Below are 24,362 nucleotides of genomic sequence, written 5' to 3'. Positions count from 1 at the left end.
AGCGTGAGAGTCACGCAATTAACCCATATCTCACACACTCGCCCCACACATGCCTTTCCTCACGCTAAGTTTTAGTCCAAAATAAATGTATATAAATTAGGGTTGTCAAGTTAACGCGTTAATAACGCGTTAATAACGCGTTATTAACGCGTTATTAACGCGTTAATAACGCGTTAATAACCCGTTAATAATGCGTTAATAATGCGTTAACGCACATTTTTTTTAACGCGACTAATTTTTTTAACGCGACTAATTTTTTTAACGCGATTAGCGCATGTGTATTTTTTGTCCTCGGCCGCCCCGTAGTTTCAGAGCGCATAGAGTTTAAAATACCATCTAGAAGCTGATGCTGACAGCCCCGCTCCTGCCGTCCGCTTGCGGCAGACCACACTTCCACGCTCACCGGCAGGCACCGACTGGCCATCGGGAGGACCGGGAGGGTGTGTGTATGTGTGGCGCGAGCGAGTGAGAGAGAACGTGCACACCTTACGTGTATTGTTTAGACCCTCCAGAAAAACGCAGAATTTACCGCATAATCAGCAAAATGGCGCAGATTTTTAAAAGGCCGCATAATCCCCGCATTTTTCCACAAAGTTGAGAATAAAAAAAAGTTAACTCGTCTTGACGTGACGTCATCAGCTCGCGCATCACAGAATGTAAACAACACTGTATAGAGCTCATTTACCAACGAACATTTCTACTAAAGACCGGGCAAAAAGTGGGGGGAAAACTATTCTGCACCCCGTGCAACTGTGTGTTGGAGCATAAGAGAACATCGACGGTGACGACCCGCTTTGATTCATTCAAACATTCGAAAATGCTTTCTGCTGCTGCGGACAAGAAAGCCAAACAACTCACGTTCACCGAGGCATCAACCTCCAAAACCCTTTAGAGGGCTACAAGAAACGAAGTGAGTAGCCTACAAGATTGAAGCTGGTCAGATAACGAACGAGTAAATGAAAACAGGATGAGGCGGAGAAGTGTGTGTGTGTGTGTGTGTGTGTGTGTGTGTGTGTGTGTGTGTGTGTGTGTGTGTGTGTGTGTGTGTGTGTGTGTGTGTGTGTGTGTGTGTGTGTGTGTGTGTGTGTGTGTGTGTGTGTGTGTGTGTGTGTGTGTGTGTGTGTTACATTTTTTTTACATTACATTGCATTTAGCTGACGCTTTTATCCAAAGCGACTTACAATAAGTGCATTCGACCAGGAAGATACAACCTTTAAGAAAACAGAATCATATAAGTACATCAGGTTTCATCGAGCCAAACATTTCAAGTGCTACTCAACTGGCTTTAGATCAGCCAGCCCTTTATTAGTATATAAGTGCTTTGTTAGTAATTCTATCTCTGGAAGTGGAGTCCAAAGAGATGAGTTCTCAGTCTGAAGAAGATGTGTAAGCTTTCTGCTGTCCTGATTTCAATGGGGAGCTCATTCCACCATTTTGGAGCCAGGATAGCAAACCCACGTGTTTTTGCTGACGGGAACTTGGGTCCCCCTCGCAGTGCGGGGGCAGCGAGCTGTTTGGCTGATGCAGAGCGGAGTGCACGTGCTGGGGTGTACGGTTTAACCATGTCCTGGATGTAGGAAGGGCCAGATCCAGTGTGTGTGTGTGTGTGTGTGTGTGTGTGTGTGTGTGTGTGTGTGTGTGTGTGTGTGTGTGTGTGTGTGTGTGTGTGTGTGTGTGTGTGTGTGTGTGTGTGTGTGTGTGTGTGTGTGTGTGTGTGTGTGTGTGTGTGTGTGTGTGTGTGTGTGTGTGTGTGTGTGTGTGTGTGTGTGTGTGTGTGTGTGGGGGGGGGGGGGGTGTGTGTGAGATTAAAATAGCCCAATTGCTTTTACAATAAATAAACATTGAATAGTAAAGGGGTTTAACGTTAGAGGCAGGTTGTGTGTCAGAGAGAATAAATAAGACAGCCCAATATTTAAATTTTTTTTTATTCTTTTCCCCCGCATATTTAGCATATTTCGCAAATTCACCAATCCGTTTCGGCAAGACAGTAGTGACGGCCATCTTGGTGACGTGTGTTGTTGTGCGAGACCGGAGATGTAGCTCATTGAGCGTTTCACACAAACAAAAGTTTTACTTCACAGTTTTAAGACACATTTTAACTTTTTTGACTTGCAAAATTATCTTTTAAATTGACAAAGATTATATGTGTAATTTGTGGCACAATTCAAACGGGATCGAAAGATAATCTTTCTCTCGCCATTGACTTCAATACATACTTGTGTACAGGTTGAACCAGTACAGCGGTGACACGCATGTTCACAAATCGCTTCATGAGAACATACATGGAAAACCTTTCTGTGGCTCAGTTTCTGTTGTTCACAGATCTGCTGTTTAAGTGGCCGTGACAGACCTCGCCTACCTCTATTAAGCTTACCATTGATACACATTTTTAAATTGGCTATCATTTGGTTTGATGGAAAGGATGTATGTATGACATGTCAAACTAGACAGAACATCCTGAACTCTTGACCTATGCACATTGTGCATTTTAGAAGGTTCAAGCAAAGCATAAAACTTCCAACAACAATTCTAGGAAGGCGTTGTGGTTGTTGGCCAGCGCCGTGCTCATGCGGCGTGGCCCCTGACAAGAAAATCTAATTTATGAAATAAATATGTCCTGTTTTGTGCAGACAATGGCTCAAGTGCTAACAGAGTTTATCACCTGAAAGTTCAAACGGGGAGGAATATTTCTGCAAAGTTTAGCAGAACTGTTGATTCAATTTCTAAATATCGAATCATTAAGAAAAGATAATGGGAAACATTTAAAAAAACTTTAATGTTGAAGATTTGTTGGAATCACGCTGTGTCACACAAATCTGCTCTATCGCTTATACACCTGAAACTGATGGTGTTGCTGAAAAAGCGCTTAGAAATTAGATGTATTATTAGTATTATTAAAACTGAGGGAGAAGACACCGTAGTGCAGGTAAATAAAAACAATACTGTTGAGCTTGACAAATTCAGCTTAGTACACTGCACACAGATAAGGAAAACAAATAATGCATACTGCACTAGCTAATACATTCGGGGGGCTGGTAATCCTGGTCCAAGGACGGGGTTTGGGGTCTCATCTAGAGGGGAAAGCCCTACTGGGTGCCAATATGGCCAAGCAAGGATACCTTCGTGAGGAGAGACTGGATCCTTTTGAGTGGGGAGCTTATGTGCCCGGTGATTGTGTAATTTGAGTTGTTTCCCACAATCCCCAATATAAAAACAAATGTATATCAAAATATGTGTGCAAATATGTATATATATATATATATATATATATATATATATATATACATATATATATATATATATATATATATATATATATATATACATATATATATATATACATATATATATATATATATATATACACAGAATCAAAGACACATGGTTGGCACTATACCTCAATGATTTCATATAATGAAGAGCCTTCGTGTTATATAAGATAACATAAGATGTGTTTTATAAGATAAGATAAAAGGCCCACACATTATCTATATGAATATTCTTCTTCTTATCTACTTCCGACACTTTCAGGTTTTACTTCCTGTGGAGACATGCAGATGACTGCTTTAGTCACAGAGGTCACATGCGTCCTTGGGGGAAACAATGATGTGTGTGTGTGTGTGTGTGTGTGTGTGTGTGTGTGTGTGTGTGTGTGTGTGTGTGTGTGTGTGTGTGTGTGTGTGTGTGTGTGTGTGTGTGTGTGTGTGTGTGTGTGTGTGTGTGTGTGTGTGTGTGTGTGTGTGTGTGTGTGTGTGTGTGTGTGTGTGTGTGTGTGTGTGTGTGTGTGTGTGTGTGTGTGAATAAAGTTCTGTTGGCGCTGATTTCTTTGCCTTCCTTGGCCAATTTATTTACTTCCATATATTTAAACAAACAAAATAAACAAAATGATCAGTATAACGTGAGGTCAAAGACTGTTCCGATTCCCCGTTCATTGTTGGAGACCATTTCCTCCTCACGCTCAGTCGCTCAGTATTTATTTACACAGCTCATCACATGGTCAAAGTTCTGTTTCAGCGATGCCAGCCCTCAGGTCCAGGATAACATCAACGCAGCTCACAGACAGGTTTAACACAGGTCTGAAGTGCGCTAAGACGAAGACACCTGGAGTATTGTTCAGCCATCAGGTATTTACTATTATAACAATTTAATGTGTTGTTTTAATTGTCAACAGCTATTTGTAATGATTTATTATAATGATTGTAATGTTTGTCAACTTGTGTAGTTTAGTAAAAAAGTTCAAACTACTGTAATGTATTTAAAAAGAGACAAGTGGCGATGATGCCGACCGGGTGTTTCCTCCATAAAAGAGCAGAATATAGAGATTGAACCGAGGAGTGTGACATGTTTGGTGATACTGACATAGGCTTCTGTCACATTTAATTTAAAGCAGGTGATCTAGGTGAAGGCGCTGCACTCTGTCAGCATCGCAGGTGCTTCACACATCCATTTCATTTTCCATCATTGAAGTGTTTCTTTTTTCTGTTTGGATTCGGGCATGCCATGAAGTGTGTCAGCGGAACGGCTGGAAGTCTGCCTAATTCAAACGATCTCAGGGGGGAGGCAGTCTCTGTTTACAACACATGTAACATACTGTCTGTCTTGAACTTATAATAATATTATAATTGTTGCCGGGGTGAATCTTTGTACTCTATAAGGACACACAGTACATAGAGTACACAGAGTAGAAGGACACACAGTACACAGAGTACACAGAGTAGAAGGACACACAGTACATAGAGTACACAGAGTAAAATGATACACAGTACACACAGTACACAGAGTAAAAGCATACACAGTACACAGAGTAAAAGGATACACAGTACACAGAGTACACAGAGTAAAAGGATACACAGTACACAGAGTAGAAGGACACACAGAGTCTTGTATCTTTCCGGGGAAATTCTGTGTAGTCACTCGGCCATGTTAAAAGGGCGCGGCGTTTGGATACGAATAGATAACATTTAATTTACATAATTAAATAAATTGTTATTGCATGTTCCAGTTGTTGGAAGTTGGCAAGTGCCCGGACTTCCTTCTCAACACTTTTAACTTCATAGTTTATTTACTTCAGCTTTCAAATTAACGAACAGGTTCAGAAGAAGTGCTGGAGGCAGACAGGGTGCGATGCAAGAGACCCCAGGATTGTACTGATGAACAAATGTTGTATTTGCATTTTATAGCCAAAGCCTTTTTCATTTCATTTCCAACCTTTACTTATCCAGGTGAATCCTTTGAGATCAATTGATCTATTTTTCAAGGGAAACCTGCTCAAGTAGGTTCCACATGAAACATAGAAACATAAAACAACAGAACAACCAAAAGGAGATCATACAGTATCATTACAGGGATTACAATTTACAACTAGAGAATGCAATTCCTGAAGAAATTGCTAGTGGGGATGCTTTATGCTGAAAAGCTGACTCTAAACTGCTATGCTGAAATGTAATGTGTGAGAAGAAAGGGAAGAATTGAGATTGAAATGTAATGTGTAAGAAGAAAGGGAAGAATTGAGATTGAAATGATACATGAACACTGAGGGCTTGAATGTGTGATGAGAGAAGAAAAGAAAGTAAAAAGGCTTTGAAAAGCAGCAGAATATTTGAACTGCAAACTTCTGAACTAACTTGATGGCGAATGATCTGTGTCGCCATGCCAACGGCATTTGATGACATCCCATAATACGTTTAGATGCGTTGATGGCTGCATCGTTACCAAACCTGTGAAGTTTGGGCCGTTTGGAGCATTTTTATGGGCTCAGAACAGTCTCATAATACACACATGCACACAGAAGGATCCACACTTGTGTTTTTCAATGCAAACACAAATGTGTTCTGTTTCATATTCATGGAAATAAAATCCAAATACAGAAAAAAGTTTTACATAACTGATCCTCACATATTTGTTTCCAATTTACATCCTCTGAACCTGCAAACACAACCCGCTCTCTGTGCACGGATCGCTGTGCATTCGTGTGTGGGTTTTTTGAGACTCCCCTGACGGTCAGCCGATTCGTACTTGTAATCTTTTCTATCTATAGCCAATCAGATGTCTCCTCTAGTCTAAGCCAATCACATGAGGGTAGATTTCTTGCGTTCATGACGTATCGCTTCATGTATGCATTTTGCGCAGTCCGGAGCTGACAGGTCCATGGAGCTAATCTCAGGACACCTCCACTCTCAGTAAATTGCCACTTTCCGAACAGGAAATGCACGCAAATACAAGCCTTTATATTATTAAGGTTCAGCGCCACTTTCTGAACCATATCTGAATGCTTGTGTGTTCACAGAAACGGCACGCAAAACCGTTTTAAATGTGTGCTTCCTGTGTGGAGAATACAGCTGCTTTATTTATGTCTGTATGAAGTTGTTGTGAGTGTGGAGGGAGCAGCTACAGGTTAGCTTAGCCTAATCGATCAGTGCACTACGAAGCCAGTGCTAGACAGTGAACTGTCAACGGGGGGGGGGCCCCGCCGGTCATTATCGGCCGATATTCACTCTAAATAGTTGGATCGGTGCTCTCTATAAAGGCCGATGAGGAGAGCTGGACCTGATCGATATGGACATAAACGCGAGTGAAGTGTAACCGGACGTGAGAGAGAGAGAGATCAGATCAGCTGCTGAGTCTGACGGAGACACGCAGCTCTGCATGATCACCTGAAGCTCCGCCCTCTGTTTAGCGAGCTGACCGGACTGCGCAAAATGCGTATATGAAGTGTCATGAACACAAGAAATCATACCATCGTGGGGGCGTGCTCATGTGATTGGCTTATACTGGAGGAGACATCTGATTGGCTATAGATGAGAGAAATTACAAGTACGAATCGGCTGAGCGTCAGGGGAGTCTCAAAAAACCCACACACGAATGCACAGCGATCCGTGCACAGAGAGCGGGTCGTGTTTGCAGGTTCAGAGGTTTTAAACGGAAAACAAATATGTGAGGATCAAAAATACACATTTAAAACTTTTTTCTGTATTTGGATTTTATTTACATGTACTGTATATGAAACGGAACACATTTGTGTGTGCTTTGAAAAATACAAGTGTGAATCCTTTTGCGGATCATGAAATACAAGTTTGAACCCTTCTGTGTGCATGTGTGTATTATGAGACTGTTCTGAGCCCATACATTTTCACTGAAGTTATGAGAAAACCATGTTTCATGGTGAGCATGGTGTTGCCATGGCAACGGCATTTGAAGAAATCTCAAAACTGTCCCGTAGATGTCTTCACAGCTGGACTGTTAGCACACATGTGAAGTTTGAGCACTTTTTGAACATTTTCATAGGATTTATAGCGACATCATGTTTTATGGCGAGGGATGCGTTTCCATGGAAACGGCATATGGTGGGATATCAGATTTGGCGTAAAGCTGTTGAGGCATGGACCGGTGATATACAAGTGAAGATTGTGGGAAGATTGGACTTACAGCGGCATCGTGTTTCATGACGAGTGATCTGTCACCATGGCAACGGTATTTGATGGCACCCCATAATACGCTTAGATGTGTTGATGGCTGCATCATTCCCAAACCTGTGAAGTTTTGGGCCATTTCTGAGCATTGTGTTGCCATGACAACGGCATTTGAAGAAATCTAAAAACTGTCACGTAGATGTCTTCACGGCTGGACTGTTAGCACACATTTGAGCACTTTGTGAAAATGTTCATAGGAGTTACAGCAATATCGTGTTTTACGTCGAGGGATGCGTTGCCATGGCAACAGCTTTTGAGGAAAACTCACTAATGGCACATAGACATGTTGAAGGCTGGACCATTAACCATCATCTGAAGTCTGCTGCTCTGAGCATGTCAGTTGGAGTGATGAGTGAATCATTTTGAAAGATGTGAACATTGAAGTTTCTATTTTAGAAAAGCTGACACTGTAGCGCATCGCTGGTTTTAAAAGTGACTTATAGGAGTCATGTTGAAAGATGTGCAATACTTCTAACGTTTAAAAAGATCCGCTGAGTGTGTGTCATTAGTTAGATGATAACATGTTAGGGATAAATACCTTGGCATATTGACTACAAGAGCTTGAATCAAACAAGCAACTGAGATGGAAATACTGTTACTAAAGCTTAATACAGTGTAAACCTAATGAAATGTAAACTGCTGTATTCTGAAAATGTCACATCAACGGTTTGACTGATTAGGTCAAACCGTTGATGTTTGTGCAAGGGGGGGTTTATGACACTACAGGGAGGATGAGGGGAAGGAAGTTAGGATAAGGTGTTATCTGTATCCCTGTTGCTCTGTATTGAGTGAAGGTTTTGCATACTGTGCCAGAGGGGGTCTCAGCTGGCCTCCCAGAATGTTGTTGTAATGTAAATCTGCTTTGATGTCCTCCTATAAAGAGAGCCTGTTTCACTCTGAACAGGACGTGCTCTTTTAGAGGAGACGTCATACTTGCAATTATAAAAGATCCTTATTGCTTTTAATACGAATATTGTGTTGCTGTACGTTTGTTACCTTACTGATTATTCTCTCTAGACCACAGCTGATTTTAAAGCTGCTACGACACAACCTTCTATTTGAAAGATTAACTGACATAGCCACAGTCGCACCTGGTATATACTGTAAGTGGCTTGGCTGACTACTTTAAAGGGTTCATGAATAGAGGGGACTTGAATGTGAAATAAGAACAAGAAAATACAAGTCTAAAGGCTTGGAAAAGCAGCAGAATATTTGAACTGCAAACTTCTGAACTAACTTGATGGCGAATGATCTGTCTCCATGGCAACTGTATGTGATTACACCCCATAATACGCTTAGATGCGTTGATGGCTGCATCGTTACCAAACCTGTGAAGTTTTGGGCCGTTTGGAGCATTTTCACTGAAGTTAGGAGAAAACCGTGTTTCATGGCGAGCATTGTGTTGCCATGGCAACGGCATCTGAAGAAATCTCAAAACTCTCACGTAGATGTCGTCACGGCTGGACTGTTAGCACACATGTGAAGTTTGAGCACTTTGTGAACATTTTCATAGGAGTTAATTTAAAGCGACATCGTCTTTTATGGCGAGGAATGTGTTTCCATGGAAACGGCATATGATGATGACACCCCATAATTGACGTAGAGCTGTTGAGGGCAGGACCGTTAACCTCTATCTGGAGTCTGCTGCTCTGAGCCTGTCAGGTGGAGTGATGACATCATCGTGTTCCGTGACACAGGTGTTTGTATTTGAGCTAATGACGTGTGTAGAGATCAGAAAACGTCTGAAACGGGGAGAATACCACGTTCTGGTCCAGGAGCTCCGTCTGGATGACTTCCTGTTTCACCAGTACTTCAGGATGAGCAAAGACGTGTTCGACGAGTTGCTCGGAAAGTGGGTCCACTGATTTCAAAGGCGGACACCACCATGCGTCTGTCAATCGGACCCGCCGAGCGACTCGCCATCTGCCTACGGTACGTTTGGTGTATTTCTACTTCTTTAATCTGACTCTGTAGAGAAAGAGAGAGAATGCATGCCATGGAGGAATGATGACTGAAGTCTGTTCTTTAGTTCAGATGGATGACATTAATTAAGAGAGCTAGGTAAACACAGCATTGCTCCCCTGTGTACATGGCGTATGTGTGTGTGTGTGTGTGTGTGTGTGTGTGTGTGTGTGTGTCTGTGTGTGTGGTCTGTGTGTGTGGGGGGATCTCTGTGTGTGTGTGTGTGTGTGTGTGTGTGTGTGTGTGTGTGTGTGTGTGTGTGTGTGTGTGTGTGTCTGTGTGTGGGGATCTCTGTGTGTGTGTCTGTGTGTGGGGTCTGACATATATATATTTTTTAATCATGTATATTATTTTTTTCTCAGGCAACCGGTGACTCGTAGAGGACCATATCATTCAGCTATAGGGTTGGTTATATAACCGTGGCTGTCATCGTCAGGGTGGTTGCCGGTTCCATCTGGACCGCCCTGGTTGAGGAGACCATGCCGGTACCACAGACGGAGGACTGGAGAGCCATCGTTGCTGGGTTCCAGGAGCGCTGGAACTTTCCGAATTGCGTTGGTGCCATTGATGGGAAGCACGTGGTGATCCAGGCTCCAGCTAATTCTGGGTCCCTCTACTTCAACTACAAGTCCACCCACTCCTTGGTACTGCTGGCTGGAGGCCCAGTACCTCTTCAGGGTAGTGGATGTTGGAGGCTTTGGAAGGAGCAGTGACAGTGGGAGCCTTTTGGAGAGAGCCTCAAAGATGGCAGTCTGCAGCTACCACCTGACTCCGTCATCCCAGGAGCAGAGCGGCTCGGCCTTCTTCCCCATGTGTTTGTTGGAGATGAGGCTTTTCCACTGCTTGACAACCTGCTTCCTCCATTCCCTGGACGCCAGCTCACACGCGACAAGAGGATGTTCAACTCCCGCCTCAGCCGGGCCAGGTTGGTGGTTGAATGTCTGTTTGGCATCCTCTCATTCCAGTGGAGAATGTTCAGGCGTGTCATCACCACCAGCCCGGAGGTAACAGAGTTGTGTGTGAAGGCCACCTGTGTGTGAAGGCCACCTGTGTGTGAAGGCCACCTGTGTGTGAAGGCCACCTGTGTGTTGCACAGATTCCTCCACAGGAAGTCGATAGGAAGGACATCACGCACACCTGTCGAGGAGTCCACGGGTGAAGCTCCAGCTACTCCAACCCTGCGTGATGCACCGAGGATGGGCTCCAACAATACCACACGCAGAGCCATCCAACTGCGGGAGACCTTCATCTCCTATTTCAATGAGGGGGGTGCAGTGCCATGGCAGCAGAACGTGGTGTAGGGTCACCATGGCTCTTTTTAGAGCCTCCCATATTTTCTTTAAAAATCAAACATTCCTAATAAACATGTTTCTTGAATTGATATTATGATATGACTAACAAGCTTTTTCCTTCAGCCCTGTTTTTACTGATAAACCACTTCAACAGGCTTTCACCTGAACAATTACAGAAGACAGCACATTATATATCCACACACATGAAGCTTCTGGTATGTTGCAACTGACAAAGCACATGAACAAGTGAAGACACAATAGCCATACTTTAAATCACTTGTATTTATGTGATGTTGTGAGTGAAGTGTGTGATGAGTGTAGAACATGTCATGTGGATCAGTATCAGTAATCCATGTTCCTCCTGGTCTGCCTCTAAAACCACCTTGGGAATGTCAAATCTGACTCTTAACCTCTTCGCTCTCGACATCAGTCTCATGGTGGGCAAGAGACTCTTGAAGAACGACAGGTCCTCGTCCTCCTCCACCTCCACTGGTGGGGGTGGTGGTGGTGGTGGTGGGGTTGGTGGTGGCGGCATTGCCAGAATAGGAACGACGGCAGACAGCAAACTTTGCTGAAAGGAGGACATCTCCCTTTTCCTTTTCCATTTCCCCCGGAACGCAACACTCGCCTCCTCCTGTCCTGTCTCCTCTGCTGGCTGGCTGACTGCCACCTGGCTCTCTTCCTCTTGCACCAGGGTGGGTGGAGGCAGGGTTTGCCGGGAGACATTGCTGGAAGTCTCACGGTCAATCATGAATGGGTTAAAAAAACTCCTGACTGCCGTGAGACGCCAGGGCTCATATCCCCCTGAAGACCCTGCTGGGGTGGCAAGAGGGTGGCAGGATAATTTGAGGGGTGGCATCCCCTGGCAGAAGTATATGCTGATTTAATCGCAGTCATATCAATCCATGTTAACTTGGAAATCCACAATATTGATATTTTAACTCAATAACATTTGGTGACATTATTGTGGCACATCAGTAAAGCCTTAAATATAAATATATAAGGTGGCACACGTCATTTTATGAATTTGAACTGAATGAGTTGGTTTAACTCTTAGACCAGCAGGGGTACCACATATGCAGACTGCTGCAATAAGTACATTAACTGTCTCATCGATGTGTGTCTGTATGAATATGATCATATTAACAATCATATTATTCCTATCAGCTGTCAATCACTGTTATGATTCACATATTCAGCGTTATTATTAAATCAACTATATTTTTTGGAGGAGTTAATGATGAATGTTCCTCAAGATGCTTGCTCACCCTCCTTCAAATTTGAAAGACAAGTAATTACTATCATAAATCAAAAGAATCAAAGGAACAGTTCAGCGCCGCACAACTTCCTTGCAAACAGTTACAACCTTGACTTTACATCAGAAAGAACAAACATTAAAGAAGTGACTAACTGCATCAGTTAGTGTTAAAAAAAACGTGTGTTCAGCTAAAACATAAACATCGCTGAAGTTATGATCCAGTGGAAAGCCCTTACCTGCTGGCCTAGTTAAATCAAAGTGGTTACTTTCTGTTGGCTGGGCAGTGTAGTTTTAAACACCGTCTTAATTGACTTTCTCAGGACTTGAAACTGTTTTTTGGGGGCAGACCCCCACAAAGAAGGAACATATATTTACACATGAAAGGTCATCATCTTACATAGTTTATTATTCTCATCGACTCATCCGTGAGCAGAGCATCAAGTTGGCATGCCTATATTAACAGCTGAATGTGGCGATTACCATCTTGATCAGCAAGACGCCTCACAGACTAATTAAGATTTAAAGCTATGGTGCGTTTGATTCAATGCTGAGTACAGCCAAACTTGACAGGCTCTTCTCTGTCATAGTAGACCGCAAACAGTTGCGGCTCCAGAGTATCTGTGTTGGGTAATCTATGGTAGGGCTAACCCATACAGTGGGGGGGCTCAAGTCAGTATTTGCAATGTAATTACATACACGCTCCCCTTGACAGTGAAACGCCACGCGTGAGGTTTAGATTATTTCCCTGTCTCAATCCAAATTGAACTGTATGAAATAAAAAGGCACATTTGTCTTGTAGTAAATAAAAAGGGCGACCTGGAGCCAATCCTGCAATTTCCCCACAGGTCAAAGAGTTGAAAACCCAACCCCTGCAGGGGGGTCTGGGGGGATTGTCCCCCAGGAGATTTTTTGAAATACTAACATCAAATACACATTCTGGTACTCTCTTAAGAATAAAAATAAATAAATATATATTACTACACGACGTATTTAAAAAAATGAATGCCATTTTATTTTTTTGTTACTTTGTTCTGAAAGCTGAACCTGCTGCTCCTCACAGAGAGAAGAGGGAGAGGCTGTGTGAATTACTTTACTTTGTGGATAAGGGTGGATAGCCCCCATTGTTCTGTGTGTCAAAATGAAAGACAGCCCACACACCTATCAATCATCAAACCGTGGGGTCTTATAGTTGTACCGATGTATATCGAGATGTACAACAGCAAAAGTATTCTCCGTCGGGACTTCCTGCAACAACACCACGCTGTTATCTTGATTCTGATTGGCCAGAAGACATTATCAAAGATGTTCTATTGAGAAGACGATCACTACGTGACAAAAGTTTTCAAAACCGTTTCTAGTCTTCGGTATTTCCAGACAAGTGGCTACTGAAATCAATCTTACTAACTGCTGTCTTTGTGATTTACTCCGCGCGAGTTGGCGGACTTTATTTTGCTTACTTTAACATCATTGTTCATGGTGGGGGCTAAGCCATTCATTGGTATGGCTGTAGCCTACCCCAGCCATACCCTGACCGCAAATACCTCATTCCTTCTGTCTACTTGTATCCGAAATGCTTCTCGTTTTGCGCTGTCCTCCCGTTCAAATGAAATCGCCGCCAATCATATTTCCAAGCTCGCGCCAGGGGGGGGGGAGGGGTTACAAGGCTCGCGTCTTGTGCTGCATTCACTTGCACTCGGACATTAGAGATTTTCTCTCATAAATGTCCGATGAGCCACAACTTTTCTTTCAAAACAAAGCTGCCAAATGGGGTGGCAGCTGGGGTGGCAAGGCATTTTTCTGAGGTGGCAGCTGCCACCCCGTGCCACCCCGTAGAACCGCCACTGCCTCAGTGTCTTCCATTTCTTTCTGCACACTTCGTCTAATAAAATGAAATGAAAGAATACAGTTAATTTCGTTAATTTGCAAAAGTTATTCCTCCATTAATGAAAACCAAATCCCTTTATCACTGTCAATTGAATAAAAGGTTTTACATGTCACACTTTATCAGAATCAAAATCAGAATCAGGTTTATTGCCAGGTAGGTTCGCACATACTAGGAATTTGACTTGATGTCATGGTGCATATATAAAAAACAAGAAATCTAATATAAAACACAAAATGTTTTACACCGTAATAAAATACAGTTAAATTGCAATAAGATAACAATTAAATAAAGCAGTAATTTACATGGAAATAGAATGCTTTGAATGCATCTTTGCATATAAACTAAGAAATGTGAAATCAGAATATGTGCAGAAAGGAGTATGACATTGTGTGCATTAATGTGATGCATGATGTGGCAGAGGTAGAGTGTCAGCGGGAAGGGCTCTGATGAACATGTATGAGATGAATGTCTATGGTGCTATGTTCTGCTACATTCCATGCTGGCTAAAGATACTGTCTATGCTCAATAGCAATGTTTAAATGAAGTAAACTGGATATAAAATCCCCAAACAGGTGAAAGCCTACCAGTTTCCCCCACTGTCCCTGCCCCCTCCCTCCATGCCTGGTTCCTCCGGTTTGTATCCCGGTAAGTTATTAGCGACTGGCCGTAAAGAACCGGGTGATTTGCTACCGTAATAACTCATTTCTCCTCCATGTTCAGGGATATAGAAAATGAACTGCGGTCTGGCTCTCCCAGCTTGCACGCGGTTTGATTGGCTAGCGCTTGTACTGTCAGATTTGCATAAACAGGATTTGATTGGCTGACGCTTCTACCTCAGCTTCAAAAGTTGAACATTGCTCAACTTTTGAATCCTGAAAATCGTGGAAATCCTGGAAATCTTCGCTTTGCTTCCCCACAATGCAGTTCAGCGAAAAGCGAGGCAAAGTGACGTCACCCCAAAGTCAATGGGCAGAGATTTTTTTAAAGCTGCTGTGTGGACGGGCCGTGAGAGGAGAGCCTTTCCATTGTTCTGAATGAGAGATAAACCTCTTACATGTGAGCGTTTTGTTGAAGAACCGTAACAGATATCGGTGAAATTTCAAAGCGTGAAGCATCTCAAGGACCCGGAGCATCTGAAGTGTACTTTTTGTGTAGTTTCGGGTTAATAATGTGACCTTTTTGGCAGTTTAACTAAAGGTGTGCGGCTGCTACCGTGAGGAAATATCAGCCTGAAATGACAATTGGCTTTAATGGAGACATGTTGAAAGTTTTTGTCACTTCATGCCCTCAAGAGGCATTTTGTTTAATTATTTTGCTTAATTATTTTTTATTTTTCAAGCTATGAGATGTTTTCCTACATTTGTCATGAAAAATTATGTCTCAGGAATGTAGGGTTTGGGAATTATGGCAGTTTAAAAAAAATATATGAATGCACATTTCAAGATTTCCTCCACTCTAGCTGTGACATCACGCACTCTAGTTAATGTTAAAATCTGAAGAAAACCTCTAAAACAAGGTTTGAACAATGTTTAATATCTCTAAAAGTAAGAATCAGATTTAAAAGTTGTTTTACACGAATTATGTCAGAAAGATGTGTAACATTTTAAAGTTGGAATGAGGTGTCTGAGTGAAAGTATGAAGGAGCAGTTAGCAGTTGAAGTCGCATGAAGATTGTTGAAGTCTGAAGAGTTTCTCCATTGACTTCAATGTTAAAAATGTGATGTATTATGGGATGTATCTCTGGAGTTATGAAAGTTATGAATGAGAAAAGTAATAGCCATCGATTCCCGACCGAGCTGAACGTTTTGATGTTTGAACGGAGTATATAGAAATAACTATCCACATGAACAGGTACCAACAGCATCCGATTGTGTAGCATCCAACAGAGCTTTAAAAACATTTAGTGGCACCAGCTGTGTTTCCATTTAATTTGCAGACCGTTCCAAGACAGAGGAGCTGCTCATCTTCTTGTTGGTTGACCGAGGTGAAGGCTGGTAAAGAACCCGAATATGAACTTATATGTTACGCTTCCTTACAGGTGTCCATGGTCACTACATTAAGCGACACATGACCTTGTTAGTTTTCCAGCACGTGAGAGGGGAGTTTTTACTCGTAACCGTAACTTCGTACCTCATTAACTTCAGATATTGTGAGGAATAGTTTACCTGAACCTACTAAAGGTGCCTTTTAGTTAGACATGAACACTCTTAATGTCAGGCCTTGTTTTTTTAACCACGTGATGTTACACACATTCTGATGGAAACACTGATCTCACCGTGTTCACACCCTCACATTGCACTATATTATTCAACTGTATTATACCGTAGGAAAAACACTGAATAAAGGTTTCTTTTATACTACAGTCAACTATAATGTCCTTTTATCCAGTGATGACACTTTCTTGGTGTTCCTGTCACATCAGGCGCCTCAGTGCTCTTCTGCTTTGTCTGGGTTAGGGAAGTTAGCAAGTGTCCTGCTGACGTGGATAGTTGACCTGCTTCTTGTTTACTGGCATCACACGTTCCTCTCACTGAACCTTTGTGTTGCTCCATTCTCAGAGTTCAGGAATCATGAATGCTTTGTTTGTTTGTAGCCTTTATTTAACCAGTTGAAAAATCCCATTGAGATCAACGATCTCTTTTTCAAGACCTGTTGGTTACAAATAAAAACAACAGAAAACAAAAAGGACATCAATACAACATCATTACAGGGGTATACATTAGCAACCTATTCACAATGACAGATATCTAATAACCTTTCATCTATCCAAGCTTTAAAATGATGCAGGGGAACCAAAATGCTCAGTTTCAATTTGTTTTTCAGACTGTTCCAAGCTAGAGGAGCTGCACACATAAAAGCTTTAGTGCCTAAAACAGTCCTAGCACTTGGCACATGTAATAAAAACACATCATGGGATATCAGGCAATAGCTACTTGCCACTCTCTGTGAGATCAGTGAGCAGATATAAGGTGGTAGTTGACCCAGCATGGCTTTGTAGATGAACATGTACCAGTGACTGAGCCTCCGTACAGTGAGTGAAGGAAAGTCATAAATGAATCAATTGCTTCTTGGTTAATGATCTGTCTTTTTGTTTCTCTACAGATGGCTCTTGGTAAAGCAGCAACACTTCAGACTGCTACTCTTGGGTGTGTGTTGGTGTGTGTTCTCTTATATCTGTTTTTAAATGGAAATGTTGGAGATCCTGAAGCCATCCCACTTCCCTCACAAAATAAAAAGAGGTAAAGTATCCAATGCTGTGTGTGTTTTTATGTCTGTGAATGATTTGGGTTTCAGTTCAGTGTGTGTGAGCAGGCTCGGATTGGCCATCGGGAGATTCAGGACTTTTCCCGGTGGGCCGCTGCCGTTTGTGGGCTGATGCCTTCGGTGGGCCGCTGGCTCTGGCATAGGTGGGCCGTGGACTTTCACAGCGCCGCCGCAAACACCCGTTGCGAGTCTCCAGCTGTAACAGTCCACTACCGCCCGCGAGGACCCAGGTTCGTTTCCGGCCTGAGGTCCAAAAGATGTATTTAAAAATAAATAATAATCTCCCGTTCATCGCGTCCATTCGTGACCCACCTTTCACATATCTGCGCCCCACCAGTTTGAGATACGCTGACTTAGACTAAAGTTAACTATGTAAACACTCAGAGTACTTACCTCACTGAGCTGTAGTTATCAGAGTCTTTCAGTCTGACTGGAGATGTTGTGGAAACAGCTCCTTATATCCGTTAGCATAGCTAGCTAACCAGATGCTAACATCAACAATCCCCAGCACCGGTGCGCTCTCTCTCTCGCTCACTAGCGCACTCACACAAAGTGCGCTCGTGCCACACACACACAGCCGAGCTTGAATGACACACAGAGACCCAGAAGTGCTTGTACTCTAATGTAGCATATTATTTTCGATGGCGTTATTGTATGATCAGTATGACAGATGAACAGACGCCACTGGGCTTTCAACTAAAGACACAGCCACGCAAAAACTGGGGCACGTGTACGGCTCCTCATGGGTACTGCAGTATTTGTGCCGGAGCGCTCCGGCAGCACTACAGCCCTGGTCCTGTTGTCACATGATCCATGACATCACTAATTTACAGTAGTTCTCACCTTTTAATCACAATAGAGACATGCATGGTTAGCATCTGGGGGCCTCATTTATTACGCCGTGCGTAGGATTGACGTGGGAAGTTTGCTTACTGTACGTAGTAGAAATCCAAAGAATAGGTACAGAAATGTTCCGACATTTTCCGATTCACCAAACATTGCGTAGGCGTACCGGCGAGGAAAGTGCGTACGGCACTTCCTACGCCGGTTTCCCTTTATAAATCACAACCGACTCGAAATGCGGTGCAGCTTTTGCGGGCTTCACGTAACGCCCATATTTGCCTATAAATAGTCAAAGAAACGCCCTTTCATTCATTCATTCATTCTGACTGACTGCATGGAGAAGATCGCAGGAAATGACGACAGAACAGCTAAAAAAACATCTCACACCGTGTCAGATTTTGGTTATTTTTGGGAGGTCGAGATAAATCATATTGTTTGGTGGATGCAGTTTGAACCAGAGTAGCAGCATGGAGGTCGGATCGTCACCAAAATAAATAAATAAATAAGTGGTCCGAAAAAGGTTCATGACAAAAAAAATACACATAGCCTTCCTCAGGCAGCGTGTTTGTACCGGGGACAGGAGACCCCCCCCCTTGATGAGAAACTGTGAGAAATGATCGGGGGATCCCTCCGGAGTGGAGTCATGACGACTGGATCTGAATTATGTTTCTGGTGGTTTTTGTCCCAGCTGTCGATCAGCTGTGCGCAGCATATCCACTGCAGCCCCCCGGAGCAACTCTATATCCACCAGTTAAAGGAAATACAACTAATGTGTTGTGTTATATTAGCTATACAATTTACCACATATGGTGTTCTTAGTTTCCATACCTCCTGTGTTTTACGAGCGACTTATCAGGTCTTAGCAAACGGCCTAAAACACGATTAAACGTGTTAGTATATAAACCATGCTCGTATCTAAAACCTATAGAAAAGCAACACGGCGTCAGTTTGGACGTAATTCTGTCCTCCTGCTTACCGCATCATTTATGAGAAAACATTTCATAACATTAACACAACATATTCCAGGTGGTTTTAAATAACATATCCGTATTTATTTATTTCTCCCAGTTATGTGTTTGTGTGCACTGAGGAGTCTCAAACAGGCGTTTGTTTAATCATTTTAAGATTGGCTTTAATCAATGTTTGAAAATGAATTCTTCATATATAATAAATGAGAGGTAACATTTTATTTATGGTATTATTTCCACATATTTCTCTCCATTCTTCCTTCTGCTAACGGTGTCGCAGTTTCTCGTCTCTCCCGTTTTTGTGCTTAGTGTGTACGCATGGGTTAGAGTTTGCGTGGAGGACCGCACGTTTTCCCGTCAAGTTAGTATTTTATAAATCGCAAACATTGCGTAGAAACATTGAGCGTATATCCCTTTATACATGAGGCCCCTGGACTGCTAATGTTAGCTATGTCGAAAAGATTAGAGACACTTTGTCCCAATGTAGGCTTTCCTCGCATTATGCATATTATTATTATTATTATTATTATTAAGAGCTACTTCCCCCTCTTACAGGTTTTACTGTCTGTGAAGGGTGGAAGGGATGAAAGAGGGAAGGGAAGAATGAATAAAGGGAGGTAGGAAGGGAGCGAGGGACGAAGAGAGGAATGAAGGGAGCGAGGGACGAAGAGAGGAAGGGATAAATGGTTGAAGGGATGTAGGGCGAGAACAATAGATAAAGGAATTTAGCAAAGGAAGGATAGATGGATAAAGGATGTACATGTAGGGAGAAAGATATGAAACAAGGAAGGGTAAAGGTTTGAAGGGATTATGGGAGAAGGGAATGTAGGAAGGGAGTGAGGGATGAAGGACGGAAGGGGTGAAGGAAATGAGAGATGAATGGCTGAAAGGATGGAGGGAAGGAGGGTGGGACGAATGGATGCAGAAAGAGATGAGGGAAATGTAGGAAGGGATAAAGGCAGTGGATGAAAGGATGAAGGGAGGAAGGGATGAAGGGATGGAGGGAAGGAGGGAAGGAGGGAGGGATTAGGAATATGGCGCAGAAGTCAAACCAGATGTTAACCTCAGGTCTTCCATGTAACCCCTAACCTTACAGGGTGCTAGCCAGGAATCAACTTCCCTCAGAGACGGCATGCACCTGTTCTCCAGGTTCAGCGCAACTCAAAGACTTCTTGCCTCCGGATTCAGAGGAGCTGCTAAAACGCAGAGCAAAGGAGTTGCAACAACACAAAGCCAGGTAGGGAGCGGCTGCTTTCCGTTGACTTGTTGTTCAGCGGCTCTTTAACCTCAACACACTTTTTAATGCGTGCTCTTCTTAATCTTTCGTAATCTCTACTCCCTGACTCTTCCTGTCGGAGGAGGAAGAAGTACTCAGATCTTCTAGTAAAAGTACCAGAGTGCAGTGGCAGAGCTGGGGGGTGGCTGGGAGTGGCCACGGCCACCCCCCAGCTGAATCCTGGCCACCCTATTGGCCACCCCACACACCCTCACCAAGGGGGCCCAAACTATTTTAGAACATTAAGAAAAAAATGTTTAAGTAACCTTTCATCAATCATCAAAAATGAACATTTATAGGACGTTATATTGATAATGTACTCACTAAACTTACAATTCATTTCACTTATTTTCTTCCAAAAGTTAATTATCCAAAGCCTCTGAACACCCCCTTCTATTTACATGTAATGGTTTGGTCCTGCCTCCTGCAGCACCGCCGGCACTTTCTAGCAGAGAGTGAGAGCATGTTAGGACAGGGATGCGAGTACTTACGTGTGTACCAGTGACGTGCGGTCAGGGGAGGCAGGGGAGGCAGAGCCTCACCTATCATACTCCAATGTAACGGAAAAACAACAAAAGAAAAACTAAATAGTAATAATAATAAAATGTCTCCACTGATCTGTGATGTAAGTGTGATTTATGTATGATTTTAATCGCTTTTTAAAGTCAAAATTGTAGATCATTCTCATATGATTAAGTTGGTCCTTTGCAGGCCACCGTAGATGGTGCGCCACCCGGTGATGTGTTAAGATAATAGGCATTCAGTTGTTAGTCGGCATGCAACGTACATGTTCACTGTTCATGCTGTGGTCATAAATAAAGCCACCACTTGCCTATGCATTGTGTATTCCTTGTACATACACACATGCATGTATTAAGAAGTATCAACAACTTCTACATGGTGTCAGAAGACGGCACGAGCCTCTCCTCGTCTGGAGAATTTCTTTTCCACGGACCGTGCTAACGCTAACTAGCTGGCTGAAGCTAGCCCCAGCTACAATGGCGGATGGATTTCGCCGTCCGGACCCTGTTATGTTTGAAGGAAACGTCGCGGAGAGCTGGCGGATCTTTGAGAGGGAATATGAAATCTTTATCGCCGCAGCGCACCCAGACAAGGCTGCCAGGACTAAGGCTTACATCCTCCTCAATCTTGCTGGACCAGAAGCCATTGAACGTGAACGATCCTTTATGTATGCAGCTGAAGTGCGCGCGCCAGGCCCCGACGGTGCAGTGATCTCCCCAGCTGAATCAAGGGAGGACCCGGACTGTTTGATACGGAAATTCAGAGAAATATGCAACCCTCAAAATAACAAAATAATGGAAAGGCATAGGTTTCATTCAAGAAATCAGAAGCAAGGTGAGAGCATTGAGTCATTCATCAGTGATCTGAAGATAAAAGCTAAAAGTTGCCATTTTGGAGACTTAGCTGAGGAACTAATCTGTGACAGAATAGTATGTGGCATAATCAATGACTCTTTAAGAAAAACTCTGTTGAGAGACAGTGAACTGACACTTGCTAAAGCTGTTTCAGTCTGCCGTATACACGAAATGACAGAGGAAAGCAGCAGGACGTTAGCCGTTCAAGCTACCAGTGTTGATGCAGTGAGACCTGTTTCTAGCAGAAGATATCAGCCAAAGCCACAGTCACTCGCTCACTCCCAGAGCATCTCTAACTGTAATAATTGCGGAGGCAGCCATGCAGCTATGCGAGAAAAGTGTCCAGCTTTCGGGCAAAAGTGCCACAACTGTGAAAAAGTGAATCACTACAAAAAATGCTGCAAGTCTAAACCACGCAGCTACAGTCATTCAAATAGAAATAATTTTAACCAGTCTGTACATGAAGTAACAGTGGAAGAGCCCACAACACGCAGAGAAGACGCGTTCTACGTGGATGGCGTAGATATCGAAAGACATGTTGATAGTGTTAATCCTCAAGCTAAAGACAAAGAAGAAGGATTTGTTACAATTCACATTAATGGCATACCAACTGAAATAAAAGTTGACACAGGAGCTAAATGCAATGTGTTGTCTCAAGAAGCGTTCACACAAGTGACCAATGGTGAGCAACTTGTGAAGCAAGAGACTGCTATAAACCTTGTTGCTTATGGAGGAAGCAGGATTGAGACCAAAGGCCTGGCCACACTGCCTTGCTGCTTAAAGGAGCAGCACCATTCGTTGCCTTTCTTCATAGTGAACAAAGATGTGCAGCCACTACTGGGATTTCGGGCATGCGTGGACATGGGAATTGTCACATTGAGCAAAGATGTCCACCAGATCACTACGGAAAGCAACACGGATTTCACCACACAGACACTCATGCAGTACAAAGACCTGTTTGATGATGAACTTGGAGAACTACCAATCACTTACTCCATGACAGTTGATCCTAGTGTACAACCTGTGGTTAGACCTGCCCACCGCATTCCTATTGCAATGCAAGACAGAGTTAAAGCTGAACTTAACCGCATGCAAAACATAGGTGTCATTATACCAGTTACTGAGCCCACAGACTGGGTCTCATCTATGGTGGCAGCACACAAAAAAGACAAGCAGGAAATAAGACTGTGTATCAATCCACAAGACCTCAACACAGCGCTGAAAAGACCACATCACCCTATGAGAACAGTAGAAGAAGTTGCAGCACAGATGTCAGGAGCAAAAGTGTTTTCTGTGCTAGATGCTAAAAGCTCCTTCTGGCAGATACGTCTCGACAAGAAATCCTCCATGTTGACAACCTTCAGTACTCCATTTGGGCGGTACAGATTCCTAAGGATGCCCTTCGGCATTAGCTCTGCTAGTGAGGTATTTCAACGCTCGATGGAACAGCTATTTGCAGGTTACCCATGTTCTGTCATCGTTGACGACATCATCATTGGTGGCCGCGGAGTTGCTGAGCATGATGCCAACCTCAAGAAGGTGCTGGAACGAGTGAGAGAAGTCAACCTAAAGCTGAATCCAGCCAAGTGCAAGTTTTGCCTGGATCATGTAGGATATGTAGGTCACATTTTCACAAGTGAAGGCCTAAAGGCAGACCCTTCTAAGACAGATGCAATCACTAACATGCCAGTCCCCACAGACGTTGTCTCACTACAGCGTTTCCTCGGTATGGTTAACTACCTCGGCAAGTTCATCCCGAACTTCAGCGACATCGCAGCACCACTGAGAAAACTCATCCACAAGGACACTGCATGGTGTTGGTTCCAGCAGCATCAGGATGCATTTGACCTTCTTAGATCATGCTTATCAAGTCCACCTGTCCTGTCATACTATGATGTCAGAAGACCAGTCACGCTCACCTGTGATGCGTCATGCTACGGACTTGGAGCAGCGTGCATGCAAGATGGCAGGCCAGTAGCGTTTGCATCACGCACCCTCACTGACACAGAGACAAGGTATGCACAAATTGAAAAAGAACTGCTAGCTGTCGTGTTTGCCTGTACAAAATTCAAAGACTGTGTATGGAAAGCCTGTAGTGGTGGAGACTGACCACCAACCTTTAGTGACTATCTTAAAGAAGCCCATCCACACAGCCCCTGCCCGTCTGCAGAGAATGTTGCTCCGGCTGCAGAGCTACGACATCCGTTTGGTGTACAAAAAGGGCAAGTATATGTATGTAGCAGACACACTTTCACGTGCCCCAACCACACAAACATCTCAAAGCCCTGCTGAAAATGATGCTTATGAAGTTATGTCTGTGAGCTACATCTCCACAGCCCGCTTGGAAGAACTCAGAAAGCACACAGCAGAGGACGAAGATCTGCAAGCCCTCAGTGCAGTCATTAATAGAGGATGGCCCATCCGACAGAATCAGCTCCAACCTGCTGTCCGTCTCTTCTTTCCCTACAGAGATGAAATGACAGTAGAAGAGGGAATTGTCATGAAAGGCCACAAAACTGTCATTCCTCAGTCCCTGCACAGAGAGTACATCAAAATAGTGCACAGAGGGCACCCCGGCATTGAAGCAACCAAACGCAGAGCAAGAAGCATCATCTTTTGGCCAGAAATGTCTAGAGACATCACTGAGGAGTTGCTTTCATGTGCGGTGTGCAACAGCACCAGATCCCATCAGCAAAAGGAGCCCCTCCAGCTTCATCCTGTGCCAGATCTCCCATGGTCCACAGTGGCAACAGACATCTTTGAGTGGCA

At 43.4% G+C, this 24,362-nt stretch overlaps 1 protein-coding gene across 1 annotated transcript in view; it reads left to right on the top strand.

The window, feature by feature from the left end:
* The first annotated feature begins 3,841 nt into the window (after positions 1 to 3,841).
* LOC307016566 (beta-1,4 N-acetylgalactosaminyltransferase 2-like) overlaps positions 3,842 to 24,362 on the top strand; it is a 35,784-nt gene continuing 15,263 nt past the window's right edge. Inside the window, exons 1-3 of the mRNA XM_079645708.1 lie at positions 3,842 to 4,124; positions 16,969 to 17,105; positions 20,038 to 20,178. Of these exons, the coding sequence (XP_079501834.1) occupies positions 4,017 to 4,124; positions 16,969 to 17,105; positions 20,038 to 20,178 (386 nt within the window). The 5' untranslated portion in view covers positions 3,842 to 4,016. The remainder of the gene's footprint in view (positions 4,125 to 16,968; positions 17,106 to 20,037; positions 20,179 to 24,362) is intronic.

The sequence above is a fragment of the Notothenia rossii genome, assembly GCF_949606895.1.
Source record: "Notothenia rossii genome assembly, chromosome: 8".
In the NCBI taxonomy this organism is placed as follows: Eukaryota; Metazoa; Chordata; class Actinopteri; order Perciformes; family Nototheniidae; genus Notothenia; species Notothenia rossii.
Note: the sequence above shows the minus strand (reverse complement) of the source record. Positions and strands in the feature narration are given on the sequence as shown.